This window comes from Quercus suber, unplaced genomic scaffold, assembly GCF_002906115.3.
Source record: "Quercus suber isolate HL8 unplaced genomic scaffold, Cork oak 2.0 scaffold_247, whole genome shotgun sequence".
Lineage (NCBI taxonomy): Eukaryota > Viridiplantae > Streptophyta > Magnoliopsida > Fagales > Fagaceae > Quercus > Quercus suber.
This window is the reverse complement of record NW_027069703.1, coordinates 933108-956660: the sequence shown is the minus strand read 5'-3', so window position 1 is coordinate 956660 and position 23553 is coordinate 933108. Positions and strand designations below refer to the sequence as shown.

Below are 23553 nucleotides of genomic sequence, written 5' to 3'. Positions count from 1 at the left end.
GGGCTCACCTCAAGTTTGTTTGATTGGTTTAGTTTTTGTTCTCAATTCTCATAATTCATTACCCAAAAAATTGAGTTAAAATTGTAGAAACTAAGAATACATTTGATGAGTTTTCAGGTTATAAAAACTGAGTTACAATGGCAGATTTGTAAAATAAAACCAAACTACTGTGACCCACTCTCATGACTTGTCTTTATCAAGTCAGACCACACTTAAGAGCCATAATAGCTCTTTTTGAGTTGCACCAGAATTCAGTTAAATCTCATTACTCTACATACACACTCACCTCAGTTTATGAGATATAAGTTAGAGTTAGAGTTTTGAGTGAAGAGAACTGAGAGATGAGTGATGCTAAATTAAACACAAATATATACCATTCAAATTGCTATTTTATATCTTCAAACACTAAACACCTCATCCGGTTGAGTATTCTTATAATTTTTAATAACCTTACTATAGTAACTTCTTAAATTTAGAAGTTATTGTAGATGAGTTATAAACTTATTTTGATAAACTCTCTTTCTTATTTTTAAATAAAAAAAATTAGTTTTATTTATTTTGGATTAGTTTTATATTTTTTTTTGGGTAGTTTATATTATTTTAATGTGTTGCATTTGTATGTTAATAAAAAATCGAGATGTTAGATGAGTCATAAAATGATATGTTAAAATAGATAAAGTAACTTTTTACTCTAAAGTGTAAAATGAATTTTTTTTTTTGATGATAATGCAAATTGCTCCAAGTTTACTTAAGCCACCGGGTACTTGAACAAACTTTTCTCAAGCAACTTTACTTGAATACTTTAAGCCACCGGATGCTATACATTCTTTTCGGCTCTAAAAAGTGTTATAATTAGCACTGTTTCGAGTTTCCGCAAACAACTTTAATTGTGTACCAAAGGTTCAAAACTCTAAAAAAATTTAAATTAAAGCAATATTTTGTCAATTAACTGGAAATAAATCCCTTATTATAAGTTAAATTTAAGAATCAACAATGTATTTTGGTTAATAAATTTATATATATTTGTGTAATTTTTACAACTTTATAGCTTTTGTACATGTGAATTTAAACAAAGAGATAATAATTTATAGATCGGTAAAATTATACAAAATATCATGATGCTATAAGATCCCACGGTCTAAATCATGTTCATAATGAAATCTTTTTCATTTAAGATTTTACTTACAATTTGAGTCATTATGTTCCATTCCATTTAAATTATAGAACATAGTATTGAAAGAAATGTTAATCGTGATAAGAGATGGTTGAAAGTTTTATAGTTCAATTAATACATTCTTGTGTCTCTAATAGAGAAGTTTGCGCTCTATTTTTTCCGACGTTAAAGTTTTTATTTTTTACTTTTTAATTTATATAAGATAAAAAATTTACTTTATCCTAATTTAAGTCTATATGTGTAAAATTTGGAGACTTGAACTTTGACCCTTACTCCTCACATCTTACAAGTACTTATACTTGTGGAGTGACTATTGCACCAAGGGTGCGCTATAGTAATATTAAAGTTTTTTTTTTTTTTTTTTAATTTTTAAAATGAGTTATTTTACAAAAAAAATATTTTCTATAAATACTAGGGGCGGCACCACCTTAAGGCCAGGATCACCCTAACCTGATGATAATAATAATAATAATAATAATTTAAAAATTTTTATTTCTCTATCCTTCAAAAAAATTTGGGAACACCCCAGTTTTTTTATGCCAATAAAATTAAATTTTGCACCATAATTTGTGGAGTAACTATCGCACCAAGGGTACGCTATATTAATATTAAAGTTTTTTTTTTTTTTTAAAAGAGTTATTTTACAAAAAAAAAATTTCTATAAATACTAGGGGCAGCGCCGCCTTAAGGTCAAGGTGGTCCTCAGGGTGGTCCCAGGACCACACTGACCTGATTTTTTTTAATATATAATAATTTAAAAATTTTTATTTGTCTATCCTTCAAAAAAAATTTGGGAACACCCCCAGTTTTTTTATGTCAATAAAATTAAATTTTACACCATAATTTGTTCTACATTCAGTAAATGAATGATTGCTTGGTTGTGTACATTGAAAGAGATGTAGCTTGTTGCATTAATAATGAAACTATCATGCACCGATTTCGAAATATAAAAACTTGTAGAAAACAATTGTAAATTTTATATATTTGCGTGGTTTTTTTTTTATTGTTGTTGTTGTTAATATATGAATTTCTTTTTTTTTTATTAAATTGTATAATTTATATTTCTTAAAGAACGTCTTAAAAAAATTTCTAAAGCCGCCACTGATAAATACGTTGAAAAATAATATGCTAACTTTCCTTATTAATTTTTTTAAAATGCTTACAAAAACTGGAAATACATTAAAATTATTCAAATCTCCCACCATCTATTGAAAAAAAAAAAAAAAGGGAAAAAACTGCGCCTATAGAGATTGAAGCCTGGGGCCCTGTTTGGTTCATAAAGGACAAGAAACGAATGGATTCCTCATCCCTCGCCAGGGTGGGAACGGACTCAGAAAGCACAAAACTCATGTCTCTTTTAACTTTTTTCTATCCGTAAGTCTGAACCAAAGGCGTCACTGTTGTGGTACCAGATATTTGTAGCAGTAGATAGAAGTAGATACTAGATACTACCACTAGTGATATATGCAAAAATGGGAACAAAATATACCAACATTAAATATATATATATATATATAATAAATAAAAAAAGAAATGTGGGAACATAATAATAATTAAATATAAAAAGAGAATAAATCCATATATCAGATGAGGAATGGACGCCAATAACTCACTGGGCACATTTTTATTTTTATTTTTTGAAATTAATATATGCAAACCTGTTGGAATAATATTATTTTCACATTTCACCATTATAATACTGTTTGTATTTTGAAAATAAATCATATTAACAATTATAAAATAAAATTTAAATAATATTGTGTTATTAGACTTATTTTATCTAGCTGCATTATATTCTATATTTAATTCATCGAATTTTAAATATAGTTTTAACCTATGTCGTTCGAATCTGGTCATTATCTTTTCTCATCAAACTAAGTGATCAATTGATTTTGGATACTTTCTAATTTTTTTTTTTTTAATACGGGCAAAAATTACACCTTAAATATTTTATTTAATATTTTTTATCAATTAAGTTAATTGAAACACACGCATATATCTTGACAGCCTTCAAAAAAGAAAAAGAAAGAAAGTAGAACTTTGAATCCAAAAATTTAAGGATATAAAAAAAAAAAAAGTTTTATCAATCTGTGTGCACCATCCCATCCATCAAATAATCCAATGGCGTATATTCCTAGAGGCTCACCAACCTAAAATCACATATCCATTTATTCTTCACCACATTATCTACTGCCAGTTCTCAATGCTCTTTGCTGTTATCTTGCCTTATTTTCTTTTTGTTTCTTCTCTTTAGCCTCTTTCCTTCCTTTTTTTCTTTTTGTGATTTTTTTTATATAGTATTTTTGAGTGAGAAAATTATTCAAAAATGGCTGTAGCTATGGCTTCTTGTGCTCTTGGTGCTCACCTCAGTAATGCTATTCTGAAAGCCTCTGAAACTCGAGTTTCAAGTGGGTTTTTCATCAGAGGCGCCAAATGTTTCTCCATTTTTCATCAGAGAAAGTAAGCCCCTTTTTTCACTTTTTACGTTCTTTCTTCATTTCTATTTAATTTGATGTAGTTGTTGTTGTTGTTATTGTTGTTGTTACATCTTTTGAACTGTAATGTCATTGCACAACTATGTAAAACTTAAGACTTTGCTTCTATGTGATCATACTAGTGTACTGATTTTGTTGTGTTGTTTTTGTTTTACTTTTATCAAAGTAACTATTTTGGTTAGTTATGTGACTAAATTTTTTCACTTTTATGTTCTGGGTTGTATTGTATTCTCTTTATTTCCTCAAATTATGACTTGGAAGTAGTCTCTATAGTTTTGCTGTTTCTTTTTTTCTTTTGGGTAAGTAAGAATCTTTGTTAAAGAGAGAAAACTACAGAAGCTAGCAAAGGGGGCATACCCCAGCAAACTGTGCAATGAAAAAGAAGAAGCAATATTAGCACTCAAAGAGATCATTAGATAATACCAAAGTAGTCCAACATTGCCTTTTAGAGTACACTTAGGTAGTGCATTGCTGCTATTCTTTGTGTTAAGTTTCTGTGTGGTTTCTGTCAGATGGCTATCTTCAGCCACTACAATCACTCCACGAGCATCGACTTCCACTGTGGAGGTATTGACAAATTTTGATCTATGTGATTGGGATTTTTCCATATTAAGTGGCTTACTTCTCTGTTTTCTTTTGGTTTTTTGGAATGGGACGGCAAACAGGATGCAAGTCAGAGTGAAAGCGATGCCGTTCCAACTCCAGTCGTTATTATCGACCAAGGCTCTGATCCAGATGCGACTATTGTGGAGATAACTTTTGGGGATCGGCTTGGAGCTCTTCTTGACACTGTATGAAGACTTACCTCTGTTATTTATGTTTGATATTTGATGTTTGAGTCTTTAGTATATTGATGAATGAGAAATTTTTTTCATTCAATATGATCTATCTTCATATGTTTTCAAGAATGTGTCTGCTAGTGGACATTAACTATCAGCAAATGGGTTGCAGATGAATGCACTCAAAAATCTTGGACTCAATGTTGTTAAAGCAAATGTTTTCTTGGATTCTTCTGGGAAGCACAACAAGTTTGCCATCACTAGAGCGTAAGTTATTGTCCTTACACGTACATTTGAACATGAGGCCTTGTCTTCTTTTTGTATATTGTCTTGACAGTTTTCATTCTTGCAAATGACACTCTGGTCTTTCTGCTTTCTATTTCATTTTCGGATTAATATGTTTTCATACTCCTTTGTTCATTCACTATAAAGTTCAGATCTTGGTTTTTCTTGAGAGGTATAATACTTTCTTATATGTATTCAAGTGAGCTTCCTTACAGCCAGTGGTATTTAAATCACAAATTTGATGATCCTTGAACAAATGCGAATGCCTAAAGATGCAGAGAGTGGTGGTGTCATAAGTACATGGATAAGAAAATGGAAGCAGTTTCTGGAATGATTTCAAATCTTAGTTTCCTACATGAGTTCAAAAACCTTTAAAATTTGACATTTGACTCATTCCTAGTATTGAATTACTTATTGCACTAGCTGTTCTTTGTTGATTTGATTCATTTGTTTGTGGAGCTTGTTTGCAGTGACACAGGTAGAAAAGTAGATGATCCAGAGTTGCTTGAGGCAATTCGCTTGACAATTATAAACAATTTGATAGAGTATCACCCGGTATTTCATTTTTAATTTATTTATTTTTAATTTAAAAAGAATGTTATTAAGTTAACCTCTGGTAGTGAACATCTTCTTGGAGTTCCATCTTCCTGAACATGTGAAACTGATGGTCCAGGAATCGAGTACCCAATTAGCAATGGGAGCAGCCTTTGGAATAGTGCCACCAAAACAACAGGTTCAATTTTTTTTTTTAATTGTTATATTTTTTTTGTAATGTTGATTTATTTTTGTCTGTGTGGAGCACTTCTTGTTGCGAAGTTAACTAGCTGAGTTAATTAAGCTGTCATATATAGAACATTATTTTTATATTTTACCTTTCTTAGTTAAGCATGTAATACGATTATACAAACCAGTAGTTAGAGGTCTCTACTGCTGAGGGTGCATGTACTCTTTGCATGTGTTTCTGAGTTTTTCCACACTCCCAATATGCATGCACAATAGTACATGAAAATGTGCATTTGATAGTGAATTAATGATGTGATAATTTTCAGTTTTTTACAATGACTGTCACCTTCTCACATCATAGTCATGGTAGAAATGTTCTTATTCAAGAAGTCATAGTTGGATCTGCCCCTACAGGAAGTGGAAGCACCCCCTGTCGCCCCCCTTCAGCAGAAAAAACTAAATAAAGAAAGAAATGTATTCAAGTAAATACTGTTCTGCATGTATTTTTATGCTTCTCATGTGTAGTGTAATGCAGGCACTTGAGACTTCTTATGCAGTATTATATCAAATTAACAAAATTCTGATTTTTACTCCATATTGAGTTGTTTGTGCTTTGTAATGGTTTTTGTTCATTATAAATTGTGTGAACCTGGTAGAGGTAAGATAGTATATTCCGATTGACTTTGTTTCCAAATCTTATTAGTGCTATATTGTGTTGATGCATCCTGAGAGATTTCCTGGGCATACAAAATAAATGCATTTAATGAAGTCATTTGTTGTGTTGTTATTCCTCAGGTTGATGTGGATATAGCAACCCGCATAAGAATCAATGATGATGGTCCTAACCGGAGGTAATGCATTTATCAGTTTTACTTTCTCATGCAATTAAAGTCCTGCAACCCAACATCTTCCCCATGACAATTTTGGAGGCTAAGCCCTCACATTAGCAGTTGCCTGCTAAGCATGAATGATAACATCATTACATGCAAAAGCGGCTTGCAAAAAATATATTTTCCCTGTTGCCTAACCCTGCCCGCCTCCATAAAACTATTTTTGCAGTTTGCTTTCTGTGGAAACAGCTGATCGCCCGGGGTTATTGGTGGATCTTGTAAAGATCATAACTGACATCAATGTTGCCGTTCAATCAGGAGAATTTGATACTGAGGTGGTTATTTCTCATTCATCTCTGCAAGTTTTAATTATTATTTTTTTAATTGGACATTGAGTGACATTATTTTTATTTGTATGTTTTGCTTTTTGGACCTAGGGGTTGTTGGCCAAGGCAAAGTTTCATGTTAGTTACAGGGATAAACCCATTAGCAAGCCTCTCCAGCTGGTAAGCTAGCATTCTGTTAACAATACAGCTTTAGAATTGTTTTTTCTAATATCAAGTGAATTTTAAGTACCTTCCCAACATCCATGTCACTAGTGTCGCTTGGAAAGACATTTCTGATTTGTCCCAGGTCCACTACCTATGTTTTTTAATTTTCTTATTGAATATGAGAAACATGATTGTAAACTTTTTGATCAACATTCTATGACATATACCTTCCGGGCCCACTAGCTGTCTTCCCCATCTCTTCCAACTTAGCTTCCACCTAAAAGTGGATAAGATTTGAATGGAAACTAGAGTGTCAAATGAAAACTTTTTATCCTCAAAACTCCACCGTCTAAAAGGAATATAAGATCATAGTCACTAGGTTCCTTTTTAAACCTTTTTTTTTTTTTTTTTTTTGAGAATCAATTTCCTTTTTGAACCTCAATGATAATTCCTATCCTCTCATTATCCACTGAATTCCCCAAAATAATATCAAATTGTGCTGCGCTGAGCTTGCTCACAACAGATTGAGCAGTCCGTGATATCACAACTCTGAGAGTCTGTTGGGGCTCTTTTGTTGCAATACTTACTGATGGATAATTTACTCTACCCAATTTTGCAGGTTCTTGCTAATAGCTTGCGATACTTTTTGAGGCGTCCATTCACAGAGGAGGCAAGTTTTTGAGCCTTGTAGGGGACCAGATTTAGGATTATATATTCAAGGGATGTTGTTGTTTCCACTTTTGAAGGGATATGTATGTATAACCAAAAAGAAAAAGGAAAAAAAGAAGATAGAATGGTGAATTGAAAATCCAACACATTTAAATTGGTAAATTTGCCAGCTAAAACTGCAATGTAAAATGGTAACTATACTTTGTTATAGTGATAACATTATAGTAACCCTTGGTGCTTTTTGGCATTTGCTGATAATGAAAAGTTAAGAGAGAAATGGCATTGGATTCATCTGCGTGCAAAAGCATGCTGGTCATCACCATGGATGGAACCAGAAATATAAAGTTGAAAAGGCTACGAGGCCCACAACCCCAAACGTGGAGTCAATAGGAAGAGTGAAAGATAAAAAATAGTGACAGTGGTATAGAGTTAGCAGAGATAATGGTTTTGATATTTTACATATTTTCCATTTTTCTTTTTGTTTGGTTTCATTATAACAAACAAATTCGTTAATGGTAAAATCCAAATACAAAAGCCTATAGAAAAAAATACAATAAAATTTATAAAAATGGTATGAACAAAACACAGATCACTCCTACTGGCCTTAAAAAATGATTCTCATCAATTTCGCATATGGTGCCATCCTTGTTAACCATAGAGGAATTCCAGCACATAAGATGATTTCTCGTTCGAATTATTGGTGTTAAGAATTCTATTGAAGCCATGGCTTTTGTTTATCATCCAATGAGCTGAGTAGATTATAGATTCGATCATGGTTAGCTCACCAAATTAGTGGACTATTTTCTTTGTCCCTCTACATTATCTTTCTTTCATTGCATGGCTTTGCTCCAATTTAGTTATGGTTTGCCATTTTTTTTTTCTTCACAATTATAGGTTTTTGTCATCTAAAATGTTTACATTTTACATCGATGTACTACTGAATGTTATACTAACAAGTTAGTGTGAAAATGTAAATAAGTATAAAATTATGTTTCAAAACTCATTCAATTCCAGCTGGTAAGGTTTTTTTTTTAAAAAAAATTTAAGAAAGAAAAAATATCACGTGAGAGATCATGTGATTCTGTCATTTGGCTCTTTGTAAGAGTAATTTTCATTTAGTTTTACACATCAAGTTCTTCACGGATTTGGATTATAATAAAATTCTATTAATAGGATATCACTATTTTCACTAAGTGTTTAACTTACTACTATCATACTTCAATAAGATAAACGTGACATCATAAATTTTAGATAATATTTCCACAAGCCAACTAAATATTTACATTTTAGTAAAAAAAAAAAAAAAAAAAAAAAAAAAAAAAAAACCCTTTAGCAAGCCTCTCCAGTTGGTAAGCTAGCATTCTGTTAACAATAAAGCTTTAAAATTGTTTTTTCTAATATCAAGTGAAATTTAAGTACCTTCCTAACATCCATGTCACTAGTGTCACTTGAAAAAACATTCTGATTAGTCCCAGGTCCACTACCTATGTTTTTTAATTTTCTTAATGAATATGAGAGACATGATTGTAAACTTTTTGATCGACATTCTATGACATTTACCTTCCAGGCCCACTAGCTGTCTTCCCCATCTCTTCCAACTTAGCTTCCACCTAAAAGTGGATAAGATTTGGATGGAAACTAGAGTGTCAAATGAAAACTTTTTATCCTCAAAACTCCACCGTCTAAAAGGAATATAAGATCATAGTCACTAGGTTCCTTTTAAACCCTTTTTTGTTTTTTTTTTGAGAATCAAGTTCATTTTTTAAACCTCAATGATAATTCCGATCCTCTCATTATCCACTGAATTCCCCAAAATAATATCAAATTGTGCTGCGCTGAGCTTGCTCACAGCAGATTGAGCCGTCCATGATATCACAACTCTGAGAGTCTGTTGGGGCTCTTTTGTTGCAATACTTACTGATGGATAATTTACTCTACCCAATTTTGCAGGTTCTTTCTAATAGCTTGCGATACTTTTTGAGGCGTCCATTCACAGAGGAGGCAAGTTTTTGAGCCTTGTAGGGGACCAGATTTAGGATTATATATTCAAGGGATGTTGTTTCCACTTTTAAAGGGATACGTATGTATAACCAAAAAGAAAAAGAAGAAGATAGAATGGTGAACTGAAAATCCAACACATTTAAATTGGTAAATTTGCCAGCTAAAACTGCAATGTAAAATGGTAACTATACTTTGTTATAGTGATAACATTATAGTAACCCTTTGTTATAGTGGTATAGAGTTAGCAGAGATAATGGTTTTGATATGTCACATATTTTCCATTTTTCTCTTTGTTTGGTTTCATTATAACAAACAAATTCGTTAATAGTAAAATCAAAATACAAAAGCCTATAGAAAACAATTCAATAAAATTTATAAAAATGGTATGAACAAAACACAGACCACTCCTACTAGCCTTAAAAATGGTTCTCATCAATTTCCCATATGGTGCCATCCTTGACAACCATAGAGGAATTCCAGCACATAAGATGATTTCTCGTTCGAATTACTGGTGTTAAGAATTCTATTGAAGTCATGGCTTTTGTTTATCATCCAATGAGCTGAGAAGATTAGAGTCCTTCATGGTTAGCTCATCAAAATAGAGGACTATATTCTTTGTCCCTCTACATTATCTTTCATTGCATGCCTTTGCTCCAATTTAGTTATGGTTTTCCATTTTTTTCCCTTCACAATTATGGGTTTTTGTCATCTAAAACATTTACCTTTACATTGATACACTACTAAATGTTATACTAATAAGTTAGTGCGAAGGAGTAAATAAATATAAAATTATGTTTCAAAACTCATTCAATTCGTTACTTTGTGAATATGAGCATTTAAATTTAATTTATTAATGAATATATTAATTCATTCAATTTTTTGTTTTTATAATTTAGTTTGTTAGTTTGTGTTTATACAAATGTTAATGGTTATGTTTATATATTTATTTGGGTAAATTGCAAATTACACTCCTAAAATTTGGGGGTGATTGGATTTTATACCTTGAAGTTTCAGAATTTGGATTTTACTCCCTGAAGTTTGGAGTGTTTGGATTTTACACCTTAACGTTTCAGAACTTAGATTTTACAAAATGGTATGAACAAAACACAGACCACTCCTACTAGCCTTAAAAATGGTTCTCATCAATTTCCCATATGGTGCCATCCTTGACAACCATAGAGGAATTCCAGCACATAAGATGATTTCCCGTTCGAATTACTGGTGTTAAGAATTCTATTGAAGTCATGGCTTTTGTTTATCATCCAATGAGCTGAGAAGATTAGAGTCCTTCATGGTTAGCTCATCAAAATAGAGGACTATATTCTTTGTCCCTCTACATTATCTTTCATTGCATGCCTTTGCTCCAATTTAGTTATGGTTTTCCATTTTTTTCCCTTCACAATTATGGGTTTTTGTCATCTAAAACATTTACCTTTACATTGATACACTACTAAATGTTATACTAATAAGTTAGTGCGAAGGAGTAAATAAATATAAAATTATGTTTCAAAACTCATTCAATTCGTTACTTTGTGAATATGAGCATTTAAATTTAATTTATTAATGAATATATTAATTCATTCAATTTTTTGTTTTTATAATTTAGTTTGTTAGTTTGTGTTTATACATATGTTAATGGTTATGTTTATATATTTATTTGGGTAAATTGCAAATTACACTCCTAAAGTTTGGGGGTGATTGGATTTTACACCTTGAAGTTTCAGAATTTGGATTTTACTCCCTGAAGTTTGGAGTGTTTGGATTTTACACCTTAACGTTTCAGAACTTAGATTTTACATCCTAAAGTTTACGGTTGTTTGGATTTTATACCCCAAAATTTTGAAACTTTAGGGAGTAAAATCCAAACACTTCTTAATTATAGGGGGTAAAATCCAAATTCTAAAACGTTAGGGTGTAAAATCCAAACATCACCAAACTTCAGGGTGTAAAATCTAATCACCCCCAAACTTTAAGGGTGTAATTTGCAATTTACCCTAGAAAATATTTGTTGACTATAATTTTTGCAATCTTCACCATGAATGCTAACTTAGACGTGTATTATATATATACTATTAACTAACCTATTCAATGAGAAAGAAGAAATACAAACCATCGATAATATTAAGTTGTGCAAATATAATTAATAAGTCGTTAGGAAATTTCTTCAATAGATATGTAATTCTAATAAATTAATTAGTTACTTTGCTTTATTTTCTTTTATTGCTTATTTATTTATGGGTCATGGTAATGGATGCCCTTAGGGCAATTGTTAATTGTTAATAAACTATTTTAGGAAATTTTCAACACAACTTTTATGGGTAATTGAAAAAGTTGTCAAAATATTAATTTTTATTTTTTATTTTTTCATAAATCATTTCCCAAAATGGTTCATTAAAAGTAGATTGAATTGAAAGAGAATAAGGAGATGGGACACGCATTTCAAGTAGATTGAATTGAAACAAAGCAGACCTTTTTGGTGCACAAGAGTGAGAGAGGGGGGAAATTCTTAGCTTGCTGACCTTGGAGATCTCATCAAGCTTGGGTTTGAAGCAAGCGATCTGAGAGTTGAAGGAGAAGAGGTGGGCTGGAGGCACAGAGCAGGTTCTTGGAGTTTTGATGCACAATGAAAAATGAAATTTGAAAGCTTTGAGTTTTGAGTTTTGGGACTGAAAATTTTCACTAACGCGCCCAATTAATTCCTTTCTAAAATTTTTGAATTTGTTCTTCAGATTTTGACGGGTTAACAAACGTTAAGGTGGGTGAATTTTATTCAACTGATGTGGCATAAAAGTTTATGTAAGCAAATTTTAGTGAGGTGTCTTAAATCTATTGGTTAGGAATACAAGGTCAGCCTATAACATTAACATTTCATATCAATACACCCCTAATAGTTATCCTAATAAGTTAGTGGGAACAAAAAGGTGAATAAGATTTGATATTTTAAATCAAATATTTAAAAAATATAGAATAAAAAATAACTTCAAAATTACTATTCAAAACACATTAAATTTGTCCTTTGTGGTACGTAAACATTTAAATTTAAGTTATTAACGTATATATTTATTCATTTAGTAGTTGTTAGTTTCTATAAATCAGTAATTGTTAAATTTAATTTGTTAGTTTTTTTTACATATATATATATATATATTAATGTTAATGTTTATGTTTATGTTCATCATCCTAAGAATGTTGTTTAGCATGTGTTTTCAAGATGCACCTAAGAGAGACATATATATTCAATGCACTCTTGTCGAAATAATTTCATAATAATCTTTCTAGTAATTGTGGGACATTGTGTTTCCTTATCCCTTATGTTTTAAACACTTAAATTGATGGTATAAATTAAAGTATGTGATTAATTGCAAGGTTAAATTACATTGACATGTTATCCACTCCAAAAAAAACAAAAAAGTCAATTTTTATAAAACATTTACAAATGTTAGAAACTATAAATTATGTACCTCACAAAATATATAAATATATTCTAAAACTCTAAATCAATCAACAGAAAGTCACAGTTCCCCCTAGAAATGCAACCCCAACAACAAATCTTGGTTTGGCACACCCAAGGGTTACAAACTCCAAGAGTTTATCCTCCAATAATACTAAGGACAAACTATTGCCTCCAGAAAGTTAGGAAGACCGAATCACTAACAATTTATAATGTGTCTCCTAATTTAGCACAACAATCCAATCACCACCAATAAAGGAAACTCATACTTGAGATATAACTAACTAATCTGAAAAACTCTTAAATAATACCTCTTATCTATATCTAAATAATATCTAAAAACTAAAATATAGCATTTATTATTGTTATGCTCATGTTAAGCTATATCGAGTAGCATTTCAATCCATTTAAATCCATTTCAAGTGTAATCAATTATTAAATAATTAACCGAGTTAATTTAATTCAAATCTAAATATTAGTACATGAAGTAATTTTAAAGTTTTTTTTTTAATTATTATTATTTTTATAATTAATATTAATTAAACAATAAGATCTTTTAAATAATGCATCTTATGAATATTTTAATTTAAGTTTTTAATAGTAAAAAGAACATTTAAATGATATTGTTTACTAAAATTGTTAAATAATACCTGTTATCTATATCTAAATAATATCTAAAAACTAAAATGTAGCATTTATAGTTGTTATACTCATGTTAAGCTATATCTAGTAGCATTTCAGTCAATTTAAATCAATTTCAATTGTAATCAATAAGTAAATAATTAACCAAGTTAATTTAATTATTTTGTCCAAATCTAAATATTATTACACGAAGTCATTTAAGGTTTTTTTTTTTAATTATTATTATTATTATAATTAATACTAATCAAACAATAAGATCTTTTAAATAATGCATCCTATGAATATTTTAATTTAAGTTTTTAATAGTAAAAAGAACATTTAAATGATATTTTTTACTAACTAATTTTTTTACAAAGTGACATGATTGGTGTGGGAGTCGGAACCTCAAGATTCTAAATAGATACATGGTAAGGATTCTAGACAACTGATTGACACAATTTAATTATCAAAAAAACAAGGTGGAAATTCTACAATGGGAAACTCAAACAATTGATTAAGAAAGTAGGAGTACAAATGAGAGGCTTTGTGACACACTGATTTTTTTCCCAGGGTGTAGGGAGTTAGCAAGAAAAGAGAAATGCAATATCACTCTCTTTCTGTCTCTTCTCTAGGGTTTTCTCTTAATATTTCTCAATCCCCTCTCTGTTGCAGCCTCCTTCCCTTTTATAAGCAGTCTTCCTTCCGTTATCTCTCTAGCTAGCTTGCTCCTAGCCGGATTTTTTAGGATACTTGTCACATCCCCCTTGGTTCTTTCCCCTTTTCATTATATTGTAGGACTTTTAGGGGTTGTCTACATTGTTCAGGTTGTCCTAAATGTGTTTAATGTGGAAAAGATTAGGTAGAGAACCTCTCATTAATGCGGAGGTGATGACCTCTATGATCTTTATCCTTTCAGGAGGTTTCCTGAGGTGCTCCTAGTAGGAGTTTTTGGGATACTTGTCACATCACCCTTGGTTCCTTCCCCTTTTCATCATGTAGAGGACTTTTGGGGGTTGTTTGCACTGTTCAAGCTGTCCTATCTGTGTTTAATGTGGAAGAGATTAGGTAAATGCGGAAGTGACGACCTTTGTGATCCTTATCCTTTTAGGGGGTTTCCCGTGGTCCTTCTTTTGTTCATTGAGGGATCACTCGTGCATGTGATCTTGAATATGAGTTTCAAAGTTGGTGGCATGCTCAAAACTCTGTAGGAATTGTCTTGGGAGGTTTCCCTTTGCTCTCTATAGAGATGGGCCTAGCCCATCTACTTAAGCATGATCTTCTGAGCATTTAGGCCTCGGCCCCAAATCAAGTTCACCCCCCCCATAATTGGTTAGTATCACATCAATACCATAATATAATAAACAAATTCCTAATTATTTTATTGATACTATAGTTAGCATAAATTTTACTACATATAAGTCCTACAAATATATATAATCTCTAAAAGTTGGCATTTATTATAGCTACGCTCCTTTTGAACTACATCAACGTAGCATTTTGGTCCAATTTGGTTCATTCCTTCAAATTCGGTACATTTCAATCCATTCGGTCTAATTCAGTTCACTTCAATTCGTTTGGTCCAATCCAATTTGGTCTATTTCGGTCAATTCAGTCCTTTTAGTTTATATCGGTCTAATTTGGTCAATTACGGTCCAATTCGGTCTGTTAAGTCCAATTTGATCAATTTTAGTGCACTTTGGTCCATTTTGGACTAAGTGGGCCTCAAATAGATTCTTTTTGTAGGTTGTCTTCTTAATTTTGTGCTCAAAATTCCTTTTTTTATTCCTTATTTTTTTGGGTTGAAAAATATGAAATTTTATTTATTTGGGCTAAACTCTTTAATTTTGGGTTAAAAAATACAAACAAATTATATATTAGAAATAGAGATATGAGCCATAAAAAAGTAATAAAAATGTGAAATATTTAAAAGATTACCTTAAAATTCAACTTTCAATAATATAGACATCATATACACTCATATTCGGGGGAAAAAAAAATGCTAAAATTCTAAACTTATATAATAATTTAAACTTAAATTTAAGATGTTACATATTTTTCCATGAAATGAGGTTGTAATTTAAAATTTTTTTTTGAATATATTCAAATTAGTCAACCAATTATGATATATATATATTTTATTTAAAAAAGATAATTTAATTTTAATAAAATTTTCTCCATTTATATAAAACAGTATTATAATTATGTAATATAAAATTTTATATAAAATTATATTTTTCATATATATATGGAATCTACTTCCATACCAACTAGTAGATGGTTATAACTAGTAACTTAACTTTTATCCCAACTTTTTAAGGAATCTACTTTTTCCTTGAATTAATCTCTTATTGAGTGTATCGCTATCCAAAAAGAAAATGTCAGGGACCTGTATTTGCAGGCAATGACCAATGTAACGATAGTCGGACACAAGCTCAGTTGAGAGGATGCAATCCACAATGTTGATAGCAGGGCAGGACTAGATCACGGGTGTCTTGTTCCTAGCCTGAAAAGGGTTAGTAAATCTTGCATAGAGGTCAATGATGCAAGTCAGGTTAGGGTAAGGCAGAATGGATGCATTTTGCAACCCTTAATGAGGTGGTTTTGACACGGATAAAATATACATAAGGTGGGTTAGAATGAGGCGAGACATTTTGTCATCAATATTATCAGTTAGCATAAGAAAATGTCAAATTTCATATTCAATTTAGTGACCTCTGTTTTAAACAAGATCCCCAATTGATTATTACTTGTTAAAGGTACAAATTTTGGGGTCACATGGGGTGCACATGATCACTTTCTAACGACTCCAACTAAAAGTGAGATTGATGGATTAATTTCATAATTTATGGAACCCATATATTTAAAATTCAAATGGAAACCTTGGGGAATTAGTATAAAATCAACGCTATCTAAGAGATGCCAAGGGCTTTATAGCTATGGATATCTCCTTATGCACAAAGTGCTTGGAGGTCTTAGAGGAAAAGAGTTTGAGCTGCGAAGTTAGAAGTATATTGTAACTATCTAACTAAAAAGAAGAAGGTAATATGTAATGTGTTTTACATGGTTGACTTATATTAGCTTCCCCCTTTTGGCCTTTTACATAAAGGACTTAGTGAGCGTTTGGTTTCCGCGTTTGGCGTCTGCGTCTTTCTTGTTTCGCGTTTTGCCCCCTTTTTTTTTTAGGCCGCTTATGTTGACTTTAGCGGCAAAATTTACTGTTGTGAATTGTGCATGCACTGTTCACGCAATAAAAAATATTAAAAATGGGTCTCACAATACTATTCACACATTTAAAAATTATTTTGCTATAGTGTTTTCAGTTTTCAGTTTCAGCAACAATAAGCTCAATTCAAACGGACCCTTAATCTCTCCACCAGAAAAATAATTATTTCATGTATTCCATGTATGTAGCATGCATCTCATAACATGTGGATCTTATATAATTGTGGGGTTCATATGCTATGGAAGGCATCCTACTATGTGTGAAAGATCCACATGTTGTGAAAGATTGGCTAGATATGTTGGATGCAATGCTATCGTATGGTTTATGATAGTTTATTTGTTAAATGTGAGACAAAAAGATTAAAGTTATCCTGTTTAAAAAAAAATAAAACTAATTTTTTTTTTTAATATGAGACAAAAAGTAAAAAGTAAAAATCTGAACTGTTTTTTTGCCAAAAAGGAAAGCATGGGTGTGAGCATGGTGCGACCAATTACATCAAGGAGTGATTTATCTTATCATGATACGGTTGAATTAGCACTAGTTTTTCCCGTCCACAGATTGGTCTCATAGTAGGATAAGTCCACTTAAAATAGTTTCTTTAATTAGAAAGTTCACACTATTTTAAATTTTACTACGACAACAATTTTTTTGGGGAACCGATTAAACAATAAAAATTTAACTCATACTTTGGAATTGGATGACATGTTGGTACTTCTTGCTATTGGTTTGGGAACTCGACCAACTGGTCTATGGCCATCATCTACGCTGGCTCACTTGCTCTGTGTTTGACTGCTATGGTAATCGCTATTTTATCATTATGATGACAAATATGATACAAACCGATTTAGAAATTACTGAATTTGGTAGCCCCATCTTTAGATTTTCTTGTATTCATAGATAGTCTTACATGTTTGCATGAATAAATTACTTTAGAGCAATTCAATATTTTTGTAGGATTTATAATATATATTGGCAGCATCAAGTTATATAATATCTGATTCTCAAAAATAATAAAATTATACCTAGCATCCAGTAGAAATATACAACACCCCAAGATGCAAATGAGCGGCTGGTATGGGTCAAAAAAGCCTATATGGAACCAGATTTTAAGCTGCAATGGATACATGTTTTACAATAACAGGACTCCATTATTCACAAATTTCAAGTTCAATTTTAAGAAATTATTGGACAGAAAATCAGTTTAAGATGGTATATTAGAAACACAGGTATCTTGATCATGTCTGGATTCAAGACAAACCATTCTTTTTATACAGTGGATAGAAATATACCTTTTAAGTCAGAAACAGCACACATACATACAATAAGTTTATGTAGCAATGGATATGATGGTGTTACTTATGTATCAATATCCAGGCCCTTCTTTTGGAGGTGCTCAGAACTCCCTATCTGGGAACAGAATAGGAGCAAGCAGTGACCAGAGGAACAGAGCTGCAGTTGCCCACCCAGTCACAATCCTGACCCAAACAGATGGCCAACCGACATCGACCAATTTCCCACTCTCACCGACTGAAGTGGACCAACCAGTAAGAAGCATAGCTGAATACATACTGGCCAGGGAGAAAATGAGATGGAAGAAGGAATATGAATATGATACTGGCTTAGACTTCTCTTTTTCTTCCTTCTCTTCAGCCTTGTTGTCCAATGGAAGCAGAGGCTTACCTGAACCTCCATTAAGGAAACCAGAATTGTCATATTTCAAGAGAAAATGTCAGTTACAGTAGCAAAATGGACATAGAAATACTTTTTTGAACACATTGAAATCATGAAGTATTGTACATCCACAAAAATTTAATGTTAAGCCTTACCTGCACGTGGTGAACTTGGTGGGGAGAGCAAAGTTGTAGATGATCCAGCACGGACAGCAGAATAGACAACTGAAAGAACTGTAGTAATCAGACCCAAGGTAAGAGTGCCAGTGGAAACAGCTTTTGAATGCTTGTGAAGACCATTGCATTCATATTCCCTTGGTTCGCTAGCAAGTGCACTGTAGCAGAGGTATATGCAGTACAAAGAAAGAACTGAAGATGGCAAAATGCTTCCATTCACCTGAAAAACCAAAAGAAAGGGGCAAAAGATCACAAATATTCTCATATTAGCAATGAACTTAGCACGATCATACTACAGAGACACTTATATGAACATCATAATAACAAATTCTGCACTATAAACATCAAAGCTAAAACTACCACAATATGAGAGGATGTGCAACAAGCAAGACAAGCATGAGATATACAAACAGACTTGCATTTGAGGATGCCTTGATGCTGAATACCAGAAAAAGTAAGTGTATACTTACAGCAGGGTGCAGGGCAACTATAGCAAAGAGAAAAGCAAAGATCAGGGTCATGACAATAAAGAAGGTGTTGAGCCCACAGTCTTGTCCAGATGGTGTGAACCAATAGAAGAGGAATCCCGAGAAGACAAACGTCCCCACATAACAAACAAGCGAAACAACAAATAGGGCAATGTACCTATACAAATAAAGAAGATAAATCTGGTTGAGGGGTGTAAAAATATACTCAATAAGTAAACAAAAAGCTATGAGAGGTAATAAAGAAGATAAGCTAAAGGAAATAACAAAAGCCAAAACTAACCAGAACTGCTCATCAAATCCGACCCATTTGTCATTCCATCCATGAACAAAATCTAACAAAAGCACAACTTGGACAAGAAGAAACAATCCAGAGCCAAACTTTGATATTGATTCTGCAAAATGTAAAATCTCTGTGTTAGCTTGAGTCAAACTAATAAATAAAGAATCCCATGGAATGAAGTCCATAGGACAAGATAACTCATGTTATTCTTTTTTCTTTTTGGTGAATCAAGTTATTCTTTTAATCTTCATCTGCTCTTCTTTACGTAACATTTCTGCAATAACATCTGAATATTGTAACCTCTCCTGGGATCACTCTAAGAAAGGCCAGACGGATGTCTTGGCCGCTTGCCTCGTACTAATTTAGTTCATAGGGCTAGCAAGGAACTATATGCACACAAAAACATATCAAAATGCAATTACTGATTAGTTCTCTAGAGAGATCTATGTGGCAGCTGACATGATTAATCAAATGAAGCCAGATCATTAAACCCTAGAGTTAGTCTCCCATGATCTTTATATGTTTTCAGAAAGAAAAATCATTACTCCCTCCACCTCACTTTGTTGTCCAACATTCCATTTTTGGTTGTCCCAAAATACTTGTCTATTTTTTTCAGTAAGTTTTGGTCCCAAGGGGAGTGGGCAGGGGCAAAATAATTGGCCACTTTTAAAAGTCAATGGTCATTGATTTACCAATTTCCTAATATAACCCTGCCCTTCTCCTATTCAGGTGTCACAAGGGCAAAGTTGAAAGCTTATATATTTTTCTTAAATAGACAAAAGTATTAAATGATATTCCCTTAAAATTGGACAAACAAAATGGGTCAAAGGGAGTAAAGTATAACATGTTTGTAACAGAGATAGGTAAAAAGAATCTCCACAAAACAGCACAAAAGACACTAATATATGTATCCTATCCTAATAATCTGTATATGTTGAATGGCACAACCTATACCCCCAGAGTCCAAAAATTTAAGAAGTTTTTTTTATCATCATCACTTTCTTAACAAGTAAACGAAAACGGTGCCACCCATGTACGCAGGACATATACAACAGGTACCCAAAAATTAAACATGAAAAGCACAACACTTTATTGATTTCCATAAAATATAGGATCAAATTTAAACATGAAATGTCCATATCATCTAAGCATAAAGCTGTGACATCAAATTTAAGTGCCTGTACCAGTATAGTGGAAAGAAGCATTAACTTCTTCTCGAAAACACTTTTTTTTTTTTTTGATAGGTAATAAAAACTTTTTTTTTTTTGATAAGTAATAGGTAATAAAAACTTTATTGATAAGAAAAGTACAATGAGTTTACGATAGTAAACTCACTGCAAAAAAGCGGATACAAACAGATCAAAGGGAAAGTACAACACTTCTTCTCAGAAACACTTTATTGATTTCCATAAAAATATAGAAATATCCTTAAATTAAGCTTTCTTAACTAAAATTTTTATCTTAAATATTGCATTATGCTTTGTCCTTTATAACAAATAATGTTGTTGAAGTTTAGGAACATCCAAGAGGGGTGCATGCCATGTACATATTCATCAATGTACTATTCCAAATACTAAATCATTGATACTCTCCACCAGAGAAGCCAACAAGTTTTGTCACTTCCAATAGGGGTGCATGTCATGTACATATTCATCAATGTACTATTCCAGATACTAAATCATTGATACTCTCCATCTGAGAAGCCTACAAGTTTTGTCACTTGAAGGTAGTAGGGACTTGACCTTGAGAAATTTCAAACTATTTAAGCTTAGAGCAATAATATCCTTTTCCACCATTAACAACAACTACAAGTTGTCCTTAACATTGTGACAGACTTGAAATTCCATAACAATTTGTATTTTATCAAATTTGAGCATTAAACCTAAATACATTAAAAATTTGTCTAATCATAGGGTTCACGACCTGCTTTGCAGTCTAATAAAATTTCTAAACAAGGAAAAACAAGAAGGAAAACTGCTGTGTGCTTAGATAGAATCCTTAATAAAAATACTGCTTACCATAGAAGCTGATAATCTCATTTGGAAGGAAAAACATCAAGATTACCAAAATACACCAACTAATGACTTTCATCATCCATCCACCATGGTGTACACTATCACGAGGATCCTTCTGATTTTTCACACCAACCATTATCACTGCTAGAATAGTGAAAAAGAGAAAATTTCCCAAGCTAACACGCAGAACGGCATCTGTTTCGAACCACTCCCTGTTAGGTGTCTGATGAAAATGATTAATCCCTGCATTGATGACCGAGATGACATTAGACTCAGCTTTAAAGACTAACTAACAAAAAAAACCAATAACTCACTAGCTCCTTTAAATTCTTGAGTCAAATTCATCAACTACGTAAATTGTTATTAAACTTCCATTGAAGAGGATTTCTTTGCCCATTTGTAGACATTCCATTAGCGTTACAGACATACAAACATTCAAATATGAAAGGAAAATTTGGGTACATTTTTTACAGTTAAAACCAAAATTATGACAGTTAAACCCAAGTTTTCTACCTAGCAAAAAAAAAGTTATACCCAAGTTTTATATTAACGGAAATCTTACAGCCTCCTTAGATGACAGTTAAACCATATTTCATCTATGTGAATAATGTATATTATATAATTTAGAACAAGTTACAGAATTCATATAAGAATAAAAATAAGCAAAAAGTCTAAGTTATAACTTACGTTTTCCTTATCAAAATTTCTATTACTTCTAACTCCCTAAAATATAAAGAAATTTTGATTGACATTTCTGCAACCTCTCTTTTTTAATGCTGTCATCATACTAGGTTTTTTTATTATGAGCATTAGCTCCACAGTCAAATAGTGATCAATTGCAATTACTCCCGCACTGACTTTTGTATTTTAATGAGATCTTATATTATATTTCCCAACATTTTCATACATTTCCATGGTTTCTTTCAATGTTTTTGTATCTTCTCTCAGCTGTTTTCAGTACATTGCATCTACAGCTGTTTGTATTTGCTGCAGACAAAGCCAGCCCTTTTCCATTTATCCATTACCCCTTACCAAGTTTACACACACAACAGAGTATAATAATCAACATATTATATACAATTCAAACCTACAATAATTTTAAGCGAAAAAGCGCAAAGACCATTGGCACTAAACCATTTACAGTCTCCTTATGTTACAAATTTAACATCACTTACAACAGAATGCCCCAAAGAAAGCACATTTTCCAGATCATATAAAGAATACAACATATTCATAACCACCAAAATACCAAAAAAGGGACAAAAGCAAACAACATTGAAATTTTTTGAGAAGGCAGCTTACAAGGGATCTTTTCCATTAGAGGCGCAGCAACCTCACGGAGAATCCATGAAACCATGAGAGAAAGCGCAAAGAGTCCACAGTACGCAATTCTAGCAGAGCGGCGGCTAATCCCAGACACCACAGTCTGGCACGCGTCACACGCACAAGCCGCACAGCACGACGCGAGGCAAGATGCTGCCCACATCTTATCTTATCTTATCTTTTCACAATCAAACAACCCCACCAGATTCCTTTCAACACCCTATTCATCAAAAACAAAATAACCCCATCATCATCATCATTTAAAACCCTGATTGAATTTCTATTTCTAAGTTCACAAATATTAATTTAAAAAAAAAAATCATAACAATCATCATCACCATTATCATCATCATCATTTAAAACCCTGATTGAATTTCTATTTCAAAGTTTATAAATTTTTTATATATAAACAATAAGATAACAACAATAATCATCAATTTTCCAATGGTAATTGAGCTCATGAGTATAAGTAGTAGTTGATACAGATGAGCGATTCTGATTAAACAATAAAAGACCCAAAATTCATGATACGATGAATTTGGAATAAAAATTGAAAGAGATCACAAACCCTAATAGTGTCGTTTGGTTGCCGAGAAAAAGGAAATTAATTTTCTTCCTTTTGATTCAGTTTTTCCCGGGAGCCAAACGAGAACAAATTGAATATGATAATAAAATTAAAAAAAAACCAAGATATTTTAAGAAGAATAAACAAATATTGGGTTGTGTTGGTGTACCTGAGACAGAGAGAGAGAGCAAAAGAACAGAATGGAGAATTGCTTCTGAGTCGGGACTCGTATTTTTGGAGAGAGAGAGAGAGAAGGACTGACTTTTTGTCTTTTGAGAACGAAGAATAATATG

The 23553-nt window shown here is 32.0% G+C and overlaps 2 protein-coding genes across 3 annotated transcripts; one reads left to right on the top strand and one right to left on the bottom strand.

The window, feature by feature from the left end:
• The first annotated feature begins 3289 nt into the window (after positions 1-3289).
• LOC111983323 (ACT domain-containing protein ACR11) lies at positions 3290-7685 on the top strand. The gene is made up of 10 exons (XM_024014988.2): positions 3290-3634; positions 4182-4236; positions 4335-4460; positions 4621-4715; positions 5204-5288; positions 5407-5466; positions 6252-6307; positions 6516-6621; positions 6724-6792; positions 7397-7685. Exons 1-10 carry the CDS (start codon positions 3501-3503, stop codon positions 7457-7459), a joined length of 849 nt encoding a protein of 282 aa, XP_023870756.1. The 5' UTR covers positions 3290-3500; the 3' UTR covers positions 7460-7685.
• A 10253-nt stretch (positions 7686-17938) lies between these two features.
• Positions 17939-23553, bottom strand: LOC111983287 (uncharacterized). Of its 2 annotated transcripts, none has more exons than XM_024014951.2 (7): positions 23430-23553; positions 22675-22915; positions 21376-21615; positions 19358-19469; positions 19060-19234; positions 18569-18809; positions 17939-18428 (listed from the first exon to the last, which is right to left on the bottom strand). In XM_024014951.2, the coding sequence occupies exons 2-7, from the start codon at positions 22856-22858 to the stop codon at positions 18136-18138; spliced, it is 1245 nt and encodes a 414-aa protein (XP_023870719.1). In that variant the 5' UTR covers positions 22859-22915; positions 23430-23553; the 3' UTR covers positions 17939-18135. The 2 variants fall into 2 exon arrangements, with proteins under 2 accessions (XP_023870719.1, XP_023870735.1); XM_024014967.2 differs by having other exon boundaries at positions 17939-18422.

Bases quoted from the DNA above. Each gene is read 5' to 3' on its own strand.
- LOC111983287 (XM_024014951.2), bottom strand. From the start codon at position 22,858: ATGTGGGCAGCATCTTGCCTCGCGTCGTGCTGTGCGGCTTGTGCGTGT. The intron at 19,235-19,357 runs GTTAGTTTTGGC...TTATTTGTATAG, and splicing joins GGATTTGATGAGCAGTTCTG to GTACATTGCCCTATTTGTTG. The intron at 18,429-18,568 runs GTAAGGCTTAAC...TCCTTAATGGAG, and splicing joins ACCAAGTTCACCACGTGCAG to GTTCAGGTAAGCCTCTGCTT.
- LOC111983323 (XM_024014988.2), top strand. From the start codon at position 3,501: ATGGCTGTAGCTATGGCTTCTTGTGCTCTTGGTGCTCACCTCAGTAAT. The intron at 4,461-4,620 runs GTATGAAGACTT...AATGGGTTGCAG, and splicing joins TTGGAGCTCTTCTTGACACT to ATGAATGCACTCAAAAATCT. The intron at 6,622-6,723 runs GTGGTTATTTCT...TTTTGGACCTAG, and splicing joins CAGGAGAATTTGATACTGAG to GGGTTGTTGGCCAAGGCAAA.